The 22,112-nt window shown below is 37.7% G+C and overlaps 1 protein-coding gene across 3 annotated transcripts; it reads right to left on the reverse strand.

The window, feature by feature from the left end:
- Nucleotides 1-114: 114 nt before the first annotated feature.
- ralgds (ral guanine nucleotide dissociation stimulator) lies at nucleotides 115-21,990 on the reverse strand. Of its 3 annotated transcripts, none has more exons than XM_043247037.1 (17): nucleotides 21,808-21,990; nucleotides 9,006-9,310; nucleotides 8,843-8,917; nucleotides 8,473-8,666; nucleotides 8,262-8,386; nucleotides 7,652-7,867; nucleotides 6,997-7,100; nucleotides 6,629-6,713; nucleotides 4,887-4,964; nucleotides 4,600-4,686; nucleotides 4,481-4,513; nucleotides 3,932-4,053; nucleotides 3,555-3,825; nucleotides 2,825-2,899; nucleotides 2,464-2,730; nucleotides 2,259-2,373; nucleotides 115-1,854 (listed from the first exon to the last, which is right to left on the reverse strand). In XM_043247037.1, exons 1-17 carry the CDS (start codon nucleotides 21,901-21,903, stop codon nucleotides 1,679-1,681), a joined length of 2,424 nt encoding a protein of 807 aa, XP_043102972.1. In that variant the 5' UTR covers nucleotides 21,904-21,990; the 3' UTR covers nucleotides 115-1,678. The 3 variants fall into 3 exon arrangements, with proteins under 3 accessions (XP_043102972.1, XP_043102971.1, XP_043102970.1); XM_043247036.1 differs by lacking the exon at nucleotides 21,808-21,990 and adding an exon at nucleotides 19,072-19,438; XM_043247035.1 differs by lacking the exon at nucleotides 21,808-21,990 and adding an exon at nucleotides 15,533-15,840.
- Between the last annotated feature and the right edge of the window lie 122 nt (nucleotides 21,991-22,112).

Below are 22,112 nucleotides of genomic sequence, written 5' to 3' on the forward strand. Positions count from 1 at the left end.
GTATGCCTTATAATATCTAATATTCATTACTAATATCCATATCTTAACACTTTCTGTAGCTGAAGGATCTAAATTTAATAAAATCAAAACAAAATCAAAACAAACACAGAAGCGTCAAGTTCTGGGGTCTCAGCTCCCTCCACATTTATTTGTAAGTTCTTAAAAAATGTAGTGCTTGTCTGTACATACAAAGGTGCATTTATTAATTAATCTCCACAACAATAAAATTATAAATAAAACAATTACAAACATATAAATAAATAAAAATGGGGCAATGGCACAAACTGGAATTCGACATTCAAACTTTGACATTAACATTCAGAGTTAGACTCAGACATACAAACGGGGAACAAGGGGTCAAAAACAAGTACAAAATGAAGTCTGGATATGGCACGTGTTGAATGACAAGCTGCAGGCAGGAGAAATTCACTTTGTGGTTGTAGATTCCTGACAGAATGTTTGTCTAGACGTTTTTTAACAGTGAAATCACCATTGCTATTCATTTTCTCCATGCATTTTGATCTTTTCATAAATCATAAATCTATATTTTGTTCCAGTTCAGCTATAGTTAGCATAGTAGCAGAAAACCACCAACACTTGGTATTGTATTACAATATAAATTCCTCTATCGTTTCACGCTAACATTCACCTCTGGCTAAGTAAACATCTCAAATCACTCATGATACAAACAACACCCCCTCCAATTTTCTGCTCATCATATTAGTAAGAAAGCACTCAAGGATTTAATTCACAATGCAAAAGGCTTAGCAGGGTGAAGCCACTCACAGTGTTTGGTACAAAAAAGCCTTTCTGTAGAGTTACAGCGTTATAATGTCAATCGCAGAGAGAGGCCAGCTGCAAATAAAAGTGAACGGCTTTGGCATTGATATATTTCTAAGACTCAACGTTTGCATTTATATACATGAATATTATTACACAAGTAATATTATTTATGGTTATTTAATAACCATAAATAACAGTGTAAGTCCTGCAGCCCAGACCTGTCCTCTCCTCGTGCTCGAATGTGACTTGGACCAAGTCACTTAGCAGTCAATAGAGAATCCTTCAGTCTTGAGGGATCCGATTATTGCCTGAAAGGTTAGTTTCAGTTTGTAATCAGTTACAGGGAAAACAGGCAAGCTAAACCGACAGCAGCAACAGCCGAAACAGCCACGTAAAAGAACCAAAAGCGACAATAGACTATACAATTTACATGGTTTTTCTGTACATGTAATACTGTAGCTATACCGTGAGACTGTGATAGCAAATTTTGCTACTGAATCCGAAGGGAGAGTCATTCTGAGGATGAATCAATAGAAAATCCACTTCGAATTTGAAAAGGATCGAGGACCACTACTCTCCTGTTTTCAGGACCTTTCTAAAGTGCTTGAAATGTCTTTGTTTAGTGTGCTCATTCTTGAACGACTGCATCTGGTAAATGCTTCTCACACACAGTGTGCCTCTAATGTGCAGTCTTAAGGCAAACCTTGTAAGAACCACAGTGGTCCTCCTGTGCCTGTCACGTAGTCTGTAGGGACTGGAAACACAGGAACAGCTTCCTGCAAGAAACGAGCAGCTCAATAATGCAGTAAATCCATTGGATAAAAGATCCAGATAACACTGTCGGGGGTTAATAAAGTGACTCTTGGTTATGTCCAATAGCTTCGGCAGAGTGCTTTCAGAAGAAGCCCTTGGGTATTTTGAACCCTTTCTGCTTCATGCGTGGTAGAGTCAGGCTCGGCGAGCTCTTCGAGCGGCAGGTTTTGGGGACACCACGCTTTCGGAGCAAGAAGTCGTAGTTGGCACATGAGTTCATGGCGTAGAAAACATTTCCATTATCTGGGATTTTAAGTTCTGTGGATGAAAAACAAAAAGGTCTGTGGATGAAAAACATAACCTTGGAACTGAAAATACTCTCTCTAATACAATTTTTAGCCAAAACTGATTAACCAATCATTTTAATTTATGGATGATAACCAACAAATATGGGATATTCAAATGTCAAATTAATTCATCAAAATAAATAAAAAAGTTTTAAAAATCTTTGGTATGAAAAATTTATATTAATTTGTATTGTTTTAACAAATAATTGATTGAAAATTAAATAAAGAGAGCATTAGATGATAGCTAAGGTAATTGAAATCTGACAATACCGATAATAAACCCCCAAAAAGTAACTGATAATGTACCAACATGTCCCTAAAAAGAACAAGCCCTTTGATATTTCCAGCCCCAGCTTCCTGTTTCAGATTTTTTACCTTTATGCTTGGAGACCCTCTGTAACAGCTCATAGTCTTCTGACTTGTCATCGTCCAGGTTGTGCTTGGCCATGGCTTTCCTAATGACACCTGGGGTTTTGTCCTGACTAGTGACCTGCAAAACCCATCAAGATTCATTTTCCTTCTGCTTCATCTTTGCTTTATTATCGGTCTCCTTCTACGTGACATAACGCCTCTCACTCACCAGGATGCTCTTGTACATGTTGCCGTTGTCCGTGTCAAGGCTGACTCTGATGATGCAGCAGTCGTTCACCTGCTGGTTGTACAGCGGCAGGGAGAGGGATGAGTAGTCAGAGACACCAGAGACCGACCGCTTGTGAAAATGGAAGCTCTGTCCTGTGGAGATGGAGACTGAGGATGAAGAAGAGGAGGTGGAGCTGCTGCAGCCAGACTCCAAACCCAAGCCTGATCCAGAGGCCTCCAAAGATGAAGGAGTGGAAGACTCCCATAACTGGAAAATATAGGAATGAATATGTTTAAAGCCAAAAAAGCAAGTGTTATATTTCCATTTAAATAAAAAAACACGCTCAAGAAAATGCAAATACCTTAGAAGAGGAATCAGAAGCAAGCTCCCCTGTATCAGAGGTTGATGTAAAATGTTTCACAGTTGGTGTGGATGTCTGGAGAAAAATACAGTAGTCATGTTAATACAGACTCACTATGTATTTTAGGGAAGAATAAATATTATTTATATGCGTGTAAGGGTCAATTTTTTTAAATAAAGATTTATACATCAAAGATTTATAAATCTGCAGGTGTAGAAAAATCTAAATACTAAGAAAATCAGTCTAAAATCATACTAAAAATTCAAATGAAGTCCTCAGCACTGCATCATACTAATCAAAAAGTTAAGTTTTGAAATATTTATGGTAGGACATTTAGAAAATATATGCATGCAACATGATCTTTACTTAACATCCTAATGATTTTTGGCATTAAATAAAAATTGTTTTGCCCCATACAATGTATTGCTGGCTATTGCTATAAACATACTCATGCTACTTAAGATTGGTTTTGTGCTCTATAGTCACATTTTTTTCTAAATAAATGAAGAGGAATACACTGTAAAGTAACTTCAGTACTTTTAAATACTGAATGTATGTGAATGTATCTCATTATCAGTCAAAATTTAAAAATGAAAAAATCTTTACTTATGACCAAACGACAGGTATGGTACTGGTGTATTATATCACTGCCAGCATATACAGAATTTTAAATGTAAACAATGTTTGCTAAGCATACTGTTAGGTCTGTAAACAAACAATACGGCCTTACTCTTTGACTTCCTGTTTCTGGGGAGTTGAGCAGACTGAGACTGGCCTCCTCTGCATCTGAGCCGCTGGATCCCGCCGAGGTGAGGCTGAGGGAATCTGCTCCATCTTTGAAGCTATCTTTAAACTGGCTTAAGCGTGGCTGCTCAAAGGACTTGGAGTGTGACGTCCCTGCGCTGCTGTAACCCGACTCCTCGCTCATGCGTTTGATGATGCCCCCGTTCTTTTTGCACACTGACTCAGATGGAGGCTCGATATCACAGGACATAGAGTAGCTGAAACAGAAAAGACAGACAGCGCAGATGTTAAATACATACAATATCTTACATTATTATCTCAAGCATATCTCTATCAAATCATTTTTTATGTTGTATTTCTCACCTCTCAGTCTCTGTAAGTCTCTCAACCCTCTTGAACCATTCAATGAAGCGCTGGTTTTTGGTGAAGTTGTAATAATTGCATGTCAGTTGCAGCAACTTGATCTGAGCGATCACTTCAAATTCCTAAAAAGAACAAAAAAAACTAAGAGCTTAATTGACTTTTCAAAAGTGCTAAAGTTCTTAGAAATGCATATTACTAATCGAAAATTTAATTCTGATATATGTACGGTTGAAAATGTACAAAATATCTTCATAGAACACGATTGTTTCTTAATACCATAATGATTTTTGGGCATAAAATTAATAATTTCGACTTATACAATGCATTTATTGTTCACTGTAGTTACAAATATACTTATGCGACTTATGATTCCAGTTTTACATATTTGTGCCCACACCAACAGGCAATAATTCTGTTTATTGTAAGTGTGTGCAGTTATGTCATGTGCTGTATTAAATCTGTATTAAACTGATTGGCTGCCAATTGTTTATTAGCTGATTTTTTTATTTATTTTTTTATAAATTCCAATATTGTTTCTCTGTGACTCACCTTCCTTCTCTTCTCAAAGTTGATCAGCCCAACCTGAAAAAAAATATACACATTTTGTGAGAACTAAAATAATATTCCCTAATTTCCAAAAATATTGCACAGCTCCACTGAACCCTCACTTCAAGATGGTCTTTCATAGCAGTATCCAACATGACTAGATCAGTCAGAAAAGTCCCAAGGTATGGAATAGTTCCTTGTACAACGCCCTAAACAGCAGAAAGACGTAGAAGAAGAAAGACACAGAATAAACAAATAAATAAACATGCACGTTACAATCCATTCAGGACAGTTTCTTATTGAACTCTACAAATGGAATTAGCTGACCAGTTTTGACCATAAGAGGGCGTTGCTGCTCGATAAATATAAAGTTCAACTGACATTACGTGACATTTATTCCTGTACATACCATGTCTCTTTGATGCTGGTGTCTCCTCTGAGCCCCTTTGTGGTTAATCTCGACGATGGCAGATTTAGAGGTGCCCTCCTGTGGAGACATCAGTTTCAAATCATCATTTTGAGTTTCAAAGGCATTTACATTGACGCAGTGGTATAACCCGAAGGCAGATAAGCCTTTCGAAGTGGAATCTTAAGACTGCACTGTTATGATATATGCCATGACGCAGAATGAACGTGGAGTTGGACTGTATGGTGTTTAGTGATAGAGCCAGCCAACACCCGGGGGAAGCCCTTAGGTATTTCAGGAGGGGCGTTTATCTGGCCGTACATGAGGCCTATGACTTCATCCAAGGATTTCCTAATAATGAACAGCAGCATATGCTAGGTTCTCAGCCCCAGCACACATTCCAAGGATGCTTTCCGACGTTCTGCTCTAGTTTGCTCTCTAATGTTGAATGTACGTAAAGGAAAGCTTTTGACATGCTTGGTTTCCCTCTATTTTCAAGGCAAGTTTCGAAAGTCACTTCTGCGGTGAAGATTTCTAGATAACATCAATACAAACTGAACCTATTTTTAATTCTCAAACTTTGTGAGTCACATTTGTGTGTCACGGAACGTCAGGTTGCCACTACAAGGTCTATCCGAGTCAGTTTCACTAACAAAACATTGCAACATTTTAATGTTTTTTGTTCAACTGAAAATAAGAGATTTTCAGAAAATGTACACTACTGTTGAAAGGTTTACGGTTTGTAAGATTTTGAGGTCTCTTGTTTATCAAGGTTGCATTTATGTGATCAAAAATACAGTAAAAATACAAATATTGCAATTAATTATTACAATTTATAATAACAATTTCTATTTCTATATATTACAATTTTTTCCTCTGATGGCAAAAACTGAATTTTCAGCAGTCAGGGTCACTTTAGATGAATCTTTAAAGCATCTTTACTGAATAAAAGTACTATTTACTTAAAGTATTACTTATTCAGTTGTGTAAACAATAGTAATATAAAAAAAAAACTATATGGTGTATATGTTCTCATATATAAGGTATATATTCTCTGAAAAATAGGCTTATCTTGCACAACATGTATTACTAATCGCAGAGCTGAGAACAAAATGACTGCGCATAATTCACTCCGTTCGAACTTACATAATGTTTTTAACACTAATGGATTCTTTTCAAGACGTCTATCAAATGTAGAAGCATGCCAACTAGTGAAAAGTGCAACAAAGGCACTTTTGACGCTGTACTCAACAAAACTCAGCAGGCCATAGAAAGCAAGACGTTGACCCAGCAAGCCGCACATACTATGCAACTGAATACAGCTTTTCAGTTTACCCCGTGGCTGCTATGGAAACATAGTTTTACAGGCACTGAAAAGACTGAAAACCCACTAAGCTTTCCTGTGGATGACACTCTGACATAACCACATCCTGTCTTCCACCAACAACAGATATTGCGAACGTTGGTGGCTTATAGTGCACTTTTTTAAAAACACAATTTGAAAAACGCTTTGTGTTTGAACATGTGACTTACAACGTGACTAGACTTTTGAAACAGAAACATTTTCAAGTAATGATGAACTGGTTTTAATTTGATTAACCAAACATTACATTTTTTGGATAAATAAAATGGTATTATATTGTAAGTGTGACTGTTTAGTTTATTATTTTGATGTTTTCAATTCAGGGTATAAATTGTAAGCAAAACGCACGCACAGTCCCCTACAAAAAAAAAAATTTACTCACCTTAATGAGAAGCTCTCTGCTGAGGGAGTAATTATTGTCATCTGAGAAAATTTCTGACAACTCCTGGAAAGTGCGATAGCTTTCCCTATAAAGAGAAAATTGGTCCAAGTCACAAACTGCTACATCTATGTGAAATCTAAAAACACTGTAATGAACTAGCATTAAAAAATTGCTCCTCTATCGCTAAATGCCCCACTATAAAGCGAGTGTTTTATAAAGAATGTTGAGCTTTAACTAAAGGTTTGTATGACATAACGTATAAGCAGGTAGCACAAAGAATGCTACTGTTAATCAGTGGCTAATGCTAATGCTAAAGTATTATCCTCGATGGCTAATCATTACTGACAAAAATCCACTCAAACTCTTACCGGGACACATCATCCCAGGTCCTCCTCAGTCTGTGGATGGCGTTACTCTGCAAGGCGGACAGGATGGCTTTCAGAGAAGAGAAGCTCTTCAGGATACGGCATTTCTAATGTCAAGACAAACAAAAAGATGTTCATGAACGATAACACTTATGGACAGTTTGAGAATAAAAATATACCCTATATATATATATATATATATATATATATATATATATATTCTCCTATAATAAAGCAAAACTATGGGCCCATGCCTACGCAAAGCTTGCTGCCATCATGCTAAGTTTCCTTGGGTGTTTTCAGAGTGTTGTAATGTGGTCACTAGGGCTTTCCTAAGTTTAGCTATTAAAATTGTGGTTCACCATTTGAGTTGCTTCTTCAATATGATTTTGGCACCCCCATGCAGTGCATACCTTATTTTTGTAACCCAAGCTCACTGAAAAGCATGCTTATGGTAACTATAATAGTACTACAAATTATGTACTACGGTTAAAAAGTAGCATAACATAATATTGTACTGTGCGATGGAACTGAATGAAAATAAGTAAAGTGAAATGTGTGATTTTTACAAAAATGTAGGTGGATCTTTTTCAAAGAGTCTGTTGCATTTTGTGCCTCTGACTTATATTCCATGACAAAAATTAAAATGGTGCCTCACCCTGGCCACTTCTATCCAATGTTCAATGCGCTTCGCTCTTTGAAAAGGTCTGAGAGACCTGTTATCCAAGCAGGTGGCAATCACACAGTTGGTCACACTGTTGAACTGAGCAACGGTGGCACGAATGGTGGGTGCTAGGTGCTCTTTGCCCTTCTTATCTCGCTGGGACCATATGCCACCCAAACAATGGTATGGAACAACCCTCTTAAACAGCTCCTGTGAAAGACAAAGTACAATTGCATTTGCCGTTTTAATTTGATTTGAACCTTGAGAATGTTTTACAGAACAACTTTATTTATATTTATGGCATGTAATGTATTCTGTAATGTGTACTGTAGTAAATCATTTTCTCAGGTTTAATTATCTCAGCTGGCCTTAATTTTTAAATGCTTAAAATATACTAAAACTTGCTGACTAGCATTTATTTCGTCCCAATAATGCAGCATGAGATTGAACAGCTTGTATAAAGGTTATGGTACAGGATTGCCCTCATGCTCTCTACAGTTTGCCTACTCGTTTTAAATCCATTTTAGTCTGCCTCAGATCCTTAACCGCTAGATTATATAAACCTGCGCCATTAGGAAAGACTGACAATTTCTTGATGTCTTACCGCATCCATGACTGTTAACTGCTCAGCGACTAGGGCAGGACTAAAGGATATGAAATGTGAGGGAGAGAATTCATCATCCAAGCTGCTCTCCTCTGGTGTGGCAAAGGGACAGGTGCACAGATCACCTGCAAAGACGAGGCAAATTACATAAGTGTGGAAGACTACTTCAGCCTTTAATATGAGATTCAGTGGGTTACTTCATCATCAGTACCTTCAAGCTCAACCTCGGTGTGTTGCCGATGCTGGAAATGTTCCAGCAGGTTATGGGCCCGTCTCTCGAGGTCTGATCCAGAGAAGTTAATTTGCAAGTAGGATATGAGGCTCTGCAGGCATTGGTGTTCAGGAGGGCTCCAGAAATCCTCAGAGTACTGATCCAGCCATGCACCCAGGATAGACGAGACGGTACTGTCAAGCACATGAAAATAAGAAAGCTTCAATATTAAAATTCTGTGCCAAACAATAAACCAAACTAAAAAGGTAAATATTGTCTGCTATAATACTAACTATAATATGGTAATGATAAAAATTCATAAACTCGTAGTTAAACTAATTAGGTTCAGTTGAACAATGTAAATACTTACTTTTTAAGTTCTGTGTAGTCGTCTGAAGAGACTTTTGGCTTGCCTGAGACTGGCTGATCATGCAGTTTGGCGTACCTAGCGTTAGAAAAGATTGCTTTTAAAGTAACATAATAGTGTATGGCTTTATATTTCCAAAAGTACTTGGGGTTGATGGCTTGTTTACTTGTTAAGCAGCAGGTCCAGCACTTGTTTGGTGGTGGCAAAGGCCCGGTAGGTGCAGAGGAAAATAGTGACGTACGTATAGTCCTTTCCTCTGAAAGCCGAAACCATGTACTCCACCAGTTTCTCCAGTGTGCCAGCCTTGATGGTCCGACCCTTGCATGTCTCGTACAAACTGAGGGCAGAGTCTGTCTCCACACCAAGCCATCGCTGGCCTTTACTAGCCGTCTGGTGGAGTTGCACCTTTCGGAGTGTGATAGTATAAACGGCTCCGTCTTCTACCTCCTCTCCAATCTCCTGAACTGAGCTCTACAGATGAAGAAAAGAGTTGAGCATTATTGGCTTTATAATCATTGCAGAATTGTTAAAAAGTACAATATTTAACTGATAAATGTGACTGACCTATCAGAATCAAGTATTCTACAGCCTCATGTAATAATAAGTCAATAATACAGAAGCACATTCTACCATTTAGTCTCACACGGAGCATCTTATAATAACGAATGGCAGCAAAAATGATTATTTTTCAGGTGATATTCTTCTCATTGCATTTATTTGGTGAATTTACAAGGTCATACAGTTCTAGTGCAGCAGGGGCTTTAAGGGTGAGTTGGGGATTACTGCTCATTTCCTTAATCCACACACAGCCTTAACACCCAGCGCACAAGACCAAGATTGTGGCTCTTTATCAGCCACTGTCACATGGCTAACCCAGCCCTTTAACTACACATCTTAAATAAGCACTAAGTAAGACAGCGGTCTCAGACACCTATTGAAATAGATGAAGCATGATTCAAACATACGGTAGAAACAAATGGCCTAAGTTTTTAATTTGAGTCTAAATTCACTCTCTGACCAACAAAGATTGGCAGAAATGATTATGAAAACTAAAAATATAACTGTACGCTTTAATTCGGTAGGGATCTCATATATAATGCTAAGTTGAGAATGTTTGCAGTCAGTAATTTGCAACTAACTCAAGTACCTGACGTCATTATGGAAAGTAAGAGGGAACTCCCAGGGAACTGTGGGAAGTGACCGTAAGCTTTGCCTTAGGCAGTGAGCCAGCCGTGTGAGGGTGTATCCTGTGTAAGTGTGGGTGTGAGTCAGTTCATGGTCATTAGAACAGCCTTCTCTAGAGGAGATGACTGCTTAAACAGATAACCCAACCCCAGGGACCTGTCCAGGAGTAGCTATGGTAGCAAACACAAACACGCATGCCACATTAGTTTCTGTCAATGTCATTGCGGTGGCACTGTGGAAGTGAACCAATGGGCAAAAAAGGAACAGCACTCCTTTCGGTTTCAGACACGTTACATAAACCTCTAAAACATACAAGATGTGTAGATGCGAGACAATATTTACAGTATATATTTATATATGTATAGATATATTTATATAGCGCAAGTAAATACAGAAAGGGGAAAGCAGACCACCTCAGCAAAACAATAAAGCAAAACAAAAAGTGAATTCCCACTTTGGAAAGACCCTCTGACTCAGGTTAAAACTTATGAGCTAAAGTAGGATGAAACATGAGTCTGAAGAAATTTGGGGGGCGGGCTGGGGGGGCATTTGATGTTTCAAAACAGAAAAAGAAACCACACTCTTTCTCTTTCAGAACCTACACTCTTTCTAAGGGAAAATCCACCTCACAACTACAGACAGTCTCAGAACGCGCAAGAAATGTTTATATGGGGAATATTGTTTACCACTTATCACAAGTCTGCATTTTACCTAAATCCATTTGTTCATTACGATATTGTATTAGGAGATCAACGTCACAGAACCCCGACAGAACCCCTCGACTGCCTCTGATTCACTAAAGTCACAGGGTTTCCTGTGAAAAGACAAAGACTGCTGAAAAGGTACTGCGTAACAGCTTCCTAGACAGCTGCATCCTTCATAAACAACATTAAGAAAAACACAAAAAACAATACGGAATTCTTCCTGTCAAAATCAGGGAGGAGTTAAAAGATGTCAGAGGACAAACCCTATTACGTGTCCTCCGTAACTTATTCACATCAAGAAAAACAAGATTATATTAAAAACAGATATCAACTGGCAGTGTTTTTGACAGCTTGGTTTATCTTGACATGGCGTAACTATTCACAAGACATTTTTTTTGTGGAGTTAAAAGTAGCTTTTTGAATTCAAAGCTAGCTGTTTGTAAACATAGGAAAGTGTTGTCAAAGGTGTTAGTCTGGTGTAAAAGCGGAAAAAAGAAAATTGCATAATGCAGAAACACGTCCTGCACGAACTGCTTTATTGTTGTAAAAACATAAAGTGAGAAAGCAAATAGATGAGGTCAGAAGAAAGGAATCTGAAGCAGTGATCAATCTGCTTGTCCTCCTGCTGATCATTAATAAGCCTGGCTTCAAAAGACTAACATTCATTCATATTTGTTTACGTGTCATAACATTGTCTAAATACCTCAGCACATGTTTGCTTTTATTGACTTGGCTGAGTAGGACACACAGCTGTGACAAATATTGTCTCTGGGAATGATTTTATCTGGTAATACAATATTTATACAAGTCATGAACAGATAACAGCTTAAGACACTGTAAGCTCCAAATCTCTTTTCTGTTAGTAACGGTCAGGAGCAAAATCACGCTCATTGGTGCCATGGGGGTCACGGTTTCATATGCTCTCTCAAGATTCACAGTCTTGTACGAGTTATTAACCTAGAGAGAGACTGGATACGCAGAGCGAAGCTGCAGTTTGTGTATTTTGGCATTGCTCAGTAGGTTTTTCAGCACACTCGGTTACAGCGCATTAAACCTCAGCACTGAGTGAAGGCCAGATTCATTCTACAGTGGAAAAAAGGCAGAGAAAGGTGAAAAGGGGATTTCATTATTCTATTGAAGGCTTCTAAGTTCAAACCACGAACTATTGTGTTTAAAACACGAGACTGAAACAAACAAAGTGACAGTTTGCATAAAAATACCGTGCAGTTTAGAATAAACTCCTGATTAAACTTTGCCATCACAAAAAAAAAAAGACTTTATAAGAGAAAAACATTACTTTGGATTAAATTATTATTTTATAATATTAGACTTTTTACTGAGCATCAACTTTCACCTAAACAATGGGGAAAAAACACTGAGCTAATTATAATCATTAACGTTTATAAGCTTTTATGTATTGATTGCATACTGTAACTTATTTTACACTTGAAAATGGCTTTAGCGGTATTTTTCTTGCTTGGATGTTGTTAATAACAATTGGATGCTGCTGTCACTTTTTTGCCTGTGTTTTGGTTTTGCCAAGGTTTTTGTGAAATCTGCTCCAGCGCTTCAGAATGAGATTAGCAGATCTAAGGAAGGAATTCTCCAATATAAGCCTTGGAAAAAGATTTACCCGACTCTGCCGGAGAGCAGCTCAGAACTGCTGAGTGCGGTTGCTGTCTGGCTCCGGTATATCACACATGAAAATATAAGGAATTTATGGTATTATTCTGAGAGCAGATCATTTCTGCACATCGCAGCAATGTATTTGTCTACATTACATATGAAAAACAACATATGTGTATTTTTGTTTCTGTTTGGAACACAAAAGGTGATTTCCAAATCATTTTTTTCATTTTTTATTTCAAAATGTTAATTTTTGGTGCACCAAAATTCATTTAAATTGATTTACAACGCATTCAAATAGGAAACATTTTATCAGTATGTGTGTTGCCTGGGAACTGAACTCATGACCTTGGCATCTTTAGTACTACGCTCTACTAGTTGAGCTGCTTTTCTATATTTAACCCAACAAACCTGATTTAACAGTGGCGTATTAAGTTTTTATATTTCACACATTGTACACCTTGTACAATTGTACAATTACATCAGCGCACACCTACGTATTCCTATTGCTTTTCCCTTTCCTGCCTCTCACATCCTTGTTTTCTCTTCATTGCCATCCCACTGTTTCTGCCTCTCATCCCTCTCTTTCCATTCAAGAGATCTTTCACGACAAAAGCATCTCTGTATGTGTCAATGTAACCCCTGTCTGTTCTCCTCATTATACAAAGCTCGGCTCTGCTGGCCCCATTATGACGTTCAGAATTCAATCTATCACACAAAGGCCTCTTTAAGAAAAATGCAGAATTTGTAAACACTTTTAACAAACACAGAAGAACAATGACAAAATGTATTAAAGTGAAAACCCAGTGACAAATGTGCCGGTCATGACCGCTGTTCGCTTTTAAACAATCAAAGTACTTTTGTAATACTGAAGTTTTGTTCAGTAGTTTTTTTTTTTTAAAGAAATGCACTTTTATTCTGCATTAATGGAATAACTGATTGAAAGTGACAGTAAAGACATTGATAATGTTGAAAAAGATTGAAATGTTTTTAAATGTTATATTAATTTACCATCATCAAAGACTAGAATGGTTTTGATCAAGAAAATGCAGCCTTTCAAAAACAATTCTTGTTCACTGATCCCAAACTTTTAATCAGCAGTGTAAGTTGTATACTATTTCCTTTACAGGCTGAAAGAATCTCAGACCATATTTAAAAATGTAACACACAAGACGGACATTTTGGAAATATGGACCAATTCTCTATAGGTATCGAAGTCTATAAACCTGAATACAGAAAGAGCATTTTTCAACCTGTCAAGATCAAAACATAACATGAAAACAATGATTTTAACAGACTTTGCTTCTATTGCTCCAATCATGCTCCAAATAAGTACTCTTTAAGCCAATAAATCTAAAATGCAGGCACATTTTAGAGTAAACAAACTATCAATCAGTCCGCGACGATTGCTCCCTCTCGTTTTTCGACAAGTGTTCAGTTTCTGACAATAACAGCATTAAAGTGCTCTTACACAACATCTTACACTGGATCCTTTATGGCAGCTGTTACGTTAAGAGATTAGCTGCTCTATGTGCTGAGCTTGTAATGATCCTTTATACAAGGGCACTTTTACATCTGGCTGATTTGGTTTAGATCTTCAGGGCTGATGTAACCAACTCTGAGCTCTTGCCAAGCCATCAGCTGCCTTGAATCATTATAAAAGCAGAGATAAGTGCTTCTAGTGCCATTTTTTACAACCCATGCCATAAATAAAAGAGGATGAGAGAGACAGAGATAAGAGAGAAGGATTTACAGCTAAGTTACTTCATCCATCACTTATACGGTTACCCAAGAGCCGACTTTTTGGACGTCAACCACATTAAAATGGAAGGAAAATAAATTTAGATTTTCGTAATGAGGAAGGAAAACAATCAGCATCCACAAAGAAGAAGGGCTCTAGTGTGTGCAATGGGAGATTTAAGCATCACTAATTGTGTAATGAGAGCAGATTAGATTTAGTCCAGTAAAGGTTAGCAGCCGGTGACAGCCTGGAACCTTCTTTTTGCGCGTGACTGGAGTAAAAAGCGTGATGTCGTAAACACGTTTTGGTGTAAATAGCGGTTTAAGTCACAACAATGTGCTGTTGCCACTAAAACGCAAGATAAAAAGAGGACATGTTGTTCACAAACCACAGTCAGATATCACAGGTTTAGCATAACAGCCTAGCAACCATAAAAAATGTGTGTGACTGCCATGGTGATAAATTTCCTTGCCTTCAAAAACAAACCAAAAATAACATCGTGCGCTGAAGAGTTTGAGAAGTCAAGAATAGGAAATCAATAACGAAAGTCTTTCATCACAACTGACAAGTAAATGTGTTGTCGTGTATTATATAAGAGGTTCTCAAATATAATCATTCATTCTCCGCTAACATATCTGCACCGCTGCGTGCAATCTCTTCATAAACAGACTATAGAAATAACACAGCGTCAATAACACTGGATTGTATAAACAGGTCACCAGAATTCCAGCTTTTCTTTACACGTATTTAACTAAAGATTGTGTTTTATGAAAACCTGAAGGGGCCGAGATTCTCATTTGACTGTTTTATTTCCACGGCCCTTTCTGGGGAGAATTAAGAGAAGGGAAAGTTGGAGACAGGATGAATAAGAGGAAAACAGAGTGTGCCAGTGCTCTTGCCAAGATCATGGTGGAGATTTTATTTACTTCATGAGGGCCGTAGAGAACAAGAGATTTCTGTGCATTTATTTCTGCGCCATGCATTTATCCTGCCTTTTCATATTTGTCTTTGGCAGTCTCAAGATCACCAGACTGAGGTAGCAGATGGGCAAACGTATTTGAAATAGAGAAACAATGGCAAAGTACAACAGAAACACACTATCTACGGCACAATGCAAAGATACAAACAATACATGCTTGAAAAGGAATGTCTAAAAAACAAAAGAAGGGGGAAAAAATTATATTTGATAAAAAAAAAAAACTATATATCAAATAGATATAATACAAGAAATACCCACAAAATGTAGTTTTCAAAATGAAATAATAAATAATACCTGCTGCTAGGCTATGTCAGTTCTGTTTTTAATATTTATAACACTGTAATATATTGTATTGATATTGTTATCCATCTACTGCCTCTCTTTCTTTCTCTCCCTCTCTCTCCATCCATACATACATTAATATATAAACGGAAAAAAGTTTAAAATATGTGTATTACCTCCAGGACAGGCAGATCAGGGTCCAAATGCGTAAAACTATTTAAGACCACCGGACATCCATCTCCGGGTGCGATCTCCAGCTTCACCCCATCCCAAATGTTTTTAATTTTCCATGTGCTGGACTCAAACAGCTCGTCCAGGGACGTGGGTTTGACACCGAGGGCGTCCGACTGCATCCCCATAATGTAGACCATTACTAAAAGACTGTCACCTCTGTTTAAGATGTTTTATTTTATAACGAAGTCCATGTCCTGTGACCGCCTTCCAGAATTCTGCTGTAGCAACGAGCGTTCGTCTGTATGAGTTTGGCTGAAGGGAATACCCTGAGCCGCTAGGCCACGCCCCTCTGCGCGAATTCAGCCACCCCCCGAGCGCATCAAGTGGCCCCGCCCCTTCCATGACTAAACCGTGATGTCAAGTTCCGGGAAACTCTGCTGTGATCTACTAAAAATATCACTTTTAATTGCTTGATTGTAACTTCATATGGCAAAAATATGTCAACGCAATTATGTGACTAATTAATCATACTACTGTACGATGCATTATTTATTTTATGGCTTAAAACATTAAAGGTATTTATGAACTAAAAGGATTCGCGCAAAAGAATTAAAGTGACACACTGATAAAAAACAGCGGGTCTACTTATATTGTCTACAAATAGTTGTGTGCTTTTTCTTTTAAATAAAAGAACGCAAAATAACTGTCAAATAGGTTAATGTTGGCATCGTGAACCAGATCTAAACGAAACAATAAAAATACTTTTATTTTAAAGAAAATACATTTTAAAAGCAGTGTTCACTGGCTTTTTTTTTTTTTTAAACGTTTTATGCTAACACGATGTCACTAACATAATACTCGAATTGGTACAGAGTGAATTCATGTAGGCTAGCCCATGTTAATACATTTTCGTCCTGATCCATCCTTTTTTGGGGACAGCTACACTGTATATGAACAACCAAAATTGTAGGTTATTCATGTTTGAACCTCAAAATATTTGTTACGCCACAAGCCTAGTTACCACTTAAAAACGATGCCATGACCCTGGCTTTAATGCATGCTAATAGCGCCCTCTGTTGGAAAATACTTACAACTACCTCGTAGTTCTTCGGGGATGTCTGCAACGCTGACGCAAAGCTCCAAAGGAAATTGAAACCCACCAGAGAAATAGTGTTTTTGCGAGAAAGAGCAGCAGCTGTCTGAGGCACCTGCTGGGGGATGATGGTGTTTTCAATGAGGTAACCATTGTGATTACATCGTGAAATATGTAATATAAGTGAAGGAAAATGCCTCTGTGCTGGAAGCTGTGAGCTGCACTGAAAACCTAAAGGTGCAGTGAAGTGATGTATAAGATTAAATGGATAGTTCACCCAAAAATACAAATTCTGTCATTAATTAATCAAATGTTCCAAACCCGTTAGACCTTTGTGCATCTTAAACACAAATCTTTTTGTTGAAATCTGATATCTTGACCCTGCATAGAGAGCAATGCAACTGCACATTCAAGTCCCAGAAGGGAATAGGAACATCATTAAAATAGACCGTATAACATCAGTGGTTCGACCGTAATTATACGAAGCTAAGAGGATACTTTTTGTGTGGCAAGAAATCAAAAATGAAGACTCTATTCAACAGTATCTTGTGAATGCGTGCTGAAGAGAATGCATTTTTTAAATAAAGTCTAAATGCCTGTTTTACTTTGCATATGCATTGTCAGAAAGCTTTTTCCTCAAAATACAGTAATGTGTGTTCCCAAGATGAACAAAGGTCTGGAATGACATGAGGGTGAGTAAATAATGACAGATTTTTTTTTTTTACTTAATTACAACTTAAAGAACCCTGAGAGATCAATCTTCTAGGAAGTCTATGACCATCCATATGTATAACCAGTATCTGCTGCACTTTACAAAGCATTACACCTCAACAAAACATTATAACAAAACAATATATCAAACTAAACTTCCATAGAGCAGCCTGGCCAATAGGTGTCAGTGTAAAGTTTATGGGATGAACAGAAGCCAGCTGAGTGCAAAAATATTTGCACCTTAAGCTCAATTACAATGCAGTTACTTTTAGCTTTATTTAGGATTCGCATAAGCTTTTACTGATGCACTGATGTTTCCTGTCTGATAATAGATTTGCAGCTATAATTCAGGGCAGGCAAGCGGAACTGGATGTGAATAACCCTGGGATCTCTAGCTGAATAGTAACAGTTGTTAGTTATGCTCCTCAGCTGCTATGGGGAGAGATCACACAGAGTTATTATACTCTAAGTTTTCTATGCATCAGAACTCTCGGGTTTAAAACACCATCCAAATAAATCTTGCAATAAGGACCACAGAATACACAAAACAGCGCGTAAGTGTGATTTTTAAAGGATCATGTGACACTGAAGACCGGGCCGCTGAAAATTCAGCTTTACCATCACAGGGATAAAATACATATTTAAACATATAAATCATTATAAATTGTAGTATTTCACCAAATTCTGTTTTTAAAAACACATACAGGCCTACATATGCAATGCTTTTCTTTAACAGAAATAATAACCCATGACACCAAAAATTTGGGATTGCTGTGACACGTAAACTCTGCCGCAGCTGGAACTCAATTGCACAACCACTATTTGCACTGCTCTCTGCTGGGAATGATAGATAACAGCTTGTTGTTCTCTTACAGCACCAGCAAGGTTCACGAATCTTTGGAGAAGCTTCATTTGATCTCTTTTGTCATTTTGCCTAGACATATCAAAAACCAGATGATACGGGATATGGAAGCCTTTTCAACCGAACACTCGAATAGGGCTAAAGAACTTTTCTGTTATCCTTACCATCAAAGTTCTCGCAAAAGTGTTAGCAAACAATGTTCACCCTGAACCCAGTCTCCTCTCCTAACAAGCCTGTGTCATCCCGAGAAAGGACACATGTACTTTGAAAGTACACAACTTCAAACAGGAACGAATATAATGAGCCTGAAACATTTTTTCCTTTTTCTGCAAACTCATAATATCAAGCAGATACACAGTTACACAGCGGCACCTTATCGAGGGAAAGCAACTGATAATGTTTTATTGATTTTGAGGGGCTTATAACTTGATTAAGCTTACATATCACCTAAGTGGATTCATTTGGAATGTTTTGAAAATTTGATGCTGTTCTTTCTTTCTTTTTCTTTATCATGTCAAACTAAAGAATGACCTAAGGTATGCACATCTCAGGCTCTGGAAAGCACCTGAAAGATACTAACACAGCCAAGACTGGTTTAAAATGAGCAGGAAGCAGCTTGTCATTCCTTGGTATCCATTCACACCCACACACACACACACACACACACACACACACTACCACCTTAAGGACATTTCAAACTGTAGTTTGTAACAAATTTTCTTTATTATTAGTCCACTATCTTAAGAAGCAATGACAAAACATCAATTTTATCTACATTAATATAACTAGATCTGTTAAAAGCAGATCTGGTAGCATGCACTAAATACCTACTAGATACCATAGACTATAGGAGGAAATAAATAAATGGTTCTTACCGGTTTTCTTTCCTCTAAACTTTCCAAATCGCAGTACAAAGTTTCATTCACGTACATACAACCCAAGCCGCACCAGCGTATCAGTTGAACAAGTTGATCAAACCTGTCTTTCCAACACATCACCTTCTCAGTTCAGAGTTTTTAGTGTCAACTGCAAGAGATCCTCAAACTTGTGACAGATAGGAAGAGCGAAATTCTCCTGCGCCATTCGCTGACTCAAACACTGGCCCTGTCCGACACGTGTGGACTCAAACAGCTGTATCAATACGCACTATCAGTCTCTCAAACGCTTCTCACTGAGCACAACGCTTTTTGTCATAAGCTCTCCTATTAACACCCTCAAGGTTACTCTGAAATCATTTGTAATGCTATGATGCACAGGCTGCTCTGGGAAGTCTGTAGAATTCCCACACAAAATGAAATGGCAAGTGAAGCAATCAAAAAAAAAAAACCTGTGTGACTACTTTCTGTTCCAACAAGAAATCAAACCATGTGAAATAATAATGTCTGGTGTTCACAGGATGTCATAGTAAAAATGTATTTTGTTATCATTTTACCTTCCGGTATACGTTAATGCTAAAAGCATGTTTAGCCAGTTACAAAAAAACCCTATTTATTTTAGATTCAATTTATTTTTATGACAACACTGTTTCACACAGGTCATAATTTCTTTTTTTTAATAGTTTTTAGAAATAAAGCCAAACAAAGTCAAGGTACCAGACTGATAATAAATAGTGAAATAATATAAAATAATCACTGGATATGACACTGGTTTGTCAGGTTAGAGATATCAAATCTTTATATTTAGATACCAAGTCTATTTAGAATTTCTGGTTTTTTTTTTTTAGGTATAGCAAGAAAACTAGATTTCCATTTTAAAAATGAAATAGTCTATGCACTTTAGTCATTAATCTCTGTTTTTCTGCTGTTTTCTGTAGACATCTTTCGCAGACACTGCCACGCTATTAGTTAAATGGACAGTTCTTTGCTAGAATAAGCTGCAGTATGGACTGTCAAAGGTCTAGACGAAACCTGACCCACAAACACAGACCACAAACACAGGTGGATATCGATGTTCAAGCGGCCAGACCTTGTCAATGCATGTCTATGTGGTTTAAAACAAGGATGTTGCTATAACAGGCCAGTGTGATACGGGAGTGCAACCCAAACACAGCAGTTTTAAGTACTGAAAATCACCAAACTTTTCAAAAATAGGTCATGAACTTAATTCACTGACCCAAGGTAGTATGTAAACCGCAGATTCTTTTTCACACTGAGAGCTCACATACTTTCCTTTCTCGAGTGCCACAGAAACACCATTCTGTGGCTCAATTTATTACCCTGCTGTATTCTCTGGAGCTCCATTACGATTCTAAGGCGCTTTGACACTCAGAACTTGGCATTTAAAAGTGCTTTCTCCTCACCGCTGAGGCCAAATAAGAAGATATATCAAAAACCCTGTCCAGTCACAAATGAGCACAGACAGTTACTGGCTAAGACATGGATACGGGTGATCTGATGCTACTGTCACCAAACATCGCTGCTGAGAAGATTATGATTATTCATAAAAAAAGATCTGAGATCTGAAATCAATGGAGATCCATTTAAACAAATGATGACTTTGTTAAGAATTGGACAATTACGTACTGCATAACATCCATGATAACGAAAAAGAAACAATCTTTTAAAATCTCAGACCCGAATGTCATGTTAAAAACCTTTACTAGCCTTTACTAACCTTTAAAAATATACTATTTTAAGAAAATTTAACTGCTTTTCATTACACTTTGAGCGTACACGTCTAAATTATTACTCCTAAAAATAATAATTTAAATAAAAAGTTAGGTTTACATTACATTTTCTAGGATTTCAAAGATTTTAGATTTTGTGAACATCACAGCTTATTAATAAGCATCATGATAAAGATATATTTAAACACAAATATATTACAAATGTAATATAAAAAGGAAAAAAAAAAATTCAGAGGTATTTACTGTCATATCACCCTGATATACAGTGCATGTTATATATGAATGAATTCATAACATGTTCAGTAGTATAGTAGTATGAAGCGCATTTTAACACATTTTAAATGAATTGTTATATGTTGACAAACATGAGCATTATGTCATTAACCCAAGTGCTTTTTCTAACATTTTACTGACGTTTATCCAAACTAATGCAAAACAAAGCCCACATGACCAATTTCAAGATGACTCATAAAACTTGAAGCAGTTGCAGTGCAGTACTCAAGTGGACCGTATAATATGCGATAAAAAAGGGCTCAATAACCTAGACGCACACTCACACCTGCAAAAGTGCTGACACATAAAAACACCTGCCACTTAGCAAAAGTAACGCATCATTCTGGAACATCTCTGGCCGAAATGTGCCACAGAAAAAAACAAAAAAAAACAGCCACGGGCAGCATAGCAACAACATCCTGTTCAGCATGCCAAAAGTAGAGCTTACTACTGAGCGCAAGACATTCACAACTAACTCCAGACGCCGCTATCGATTAGTTGTAACCCGTTTCATGACGAGAAACAGCAAGAACTGACATGCTTATACCATGAAAACACCACGTCACTTAAAGTCCTCTGGCTCCAAGCCAGCATGCATGAAAACAGCAGAATACAGCCAAATGGTGAGCACATACTTATAGTAAATGGAAACAAACACCCACCAACTCACACCAGGTAAATCAAAACGTGACGATGGTAGTCTCTCTCTTACCAGATCATCCAGGATGGAGACAGGGAAATCAAACATGCACATCTTCACAGGCTGAGCCAGGGCTTTATGCAGGCTGAACAGAGATTTGGGCTCCATCTTACCCGATGGAGAGAGTGCAGGCTGGTGTCCAGGCGCCTGCTTCGTATTAGGGGAATGCTGCTCCCCCTTGTCTGCTCTCTCATTGATACACAACTCCCTCCCTCCCTCTCTCTCCCTTTCAAGAGTGAGTGCACAGGCACTCTCTCTTTCGCACACAAAAACTACTCGCCTCTCTCTGTGTATTTCCCTTCACTAGTTACAAACAG

This window comes from Puntigrus tetrazona, chromosome 8 (genome assembly GCF_018831695.1).
Source record: "Puntigrus tetrazona isolate hp1 chromosome 8, ASM1883169v1, whole genome shotgun sequence".
NCBI classification, from domain to species: domain Eukaryota; kingdom Metazoa; phylum Chordata; class Actinopteri; order Cypriniformes; family Cyprinidae; genus Puntigrus; species Puntigrus tetrazona.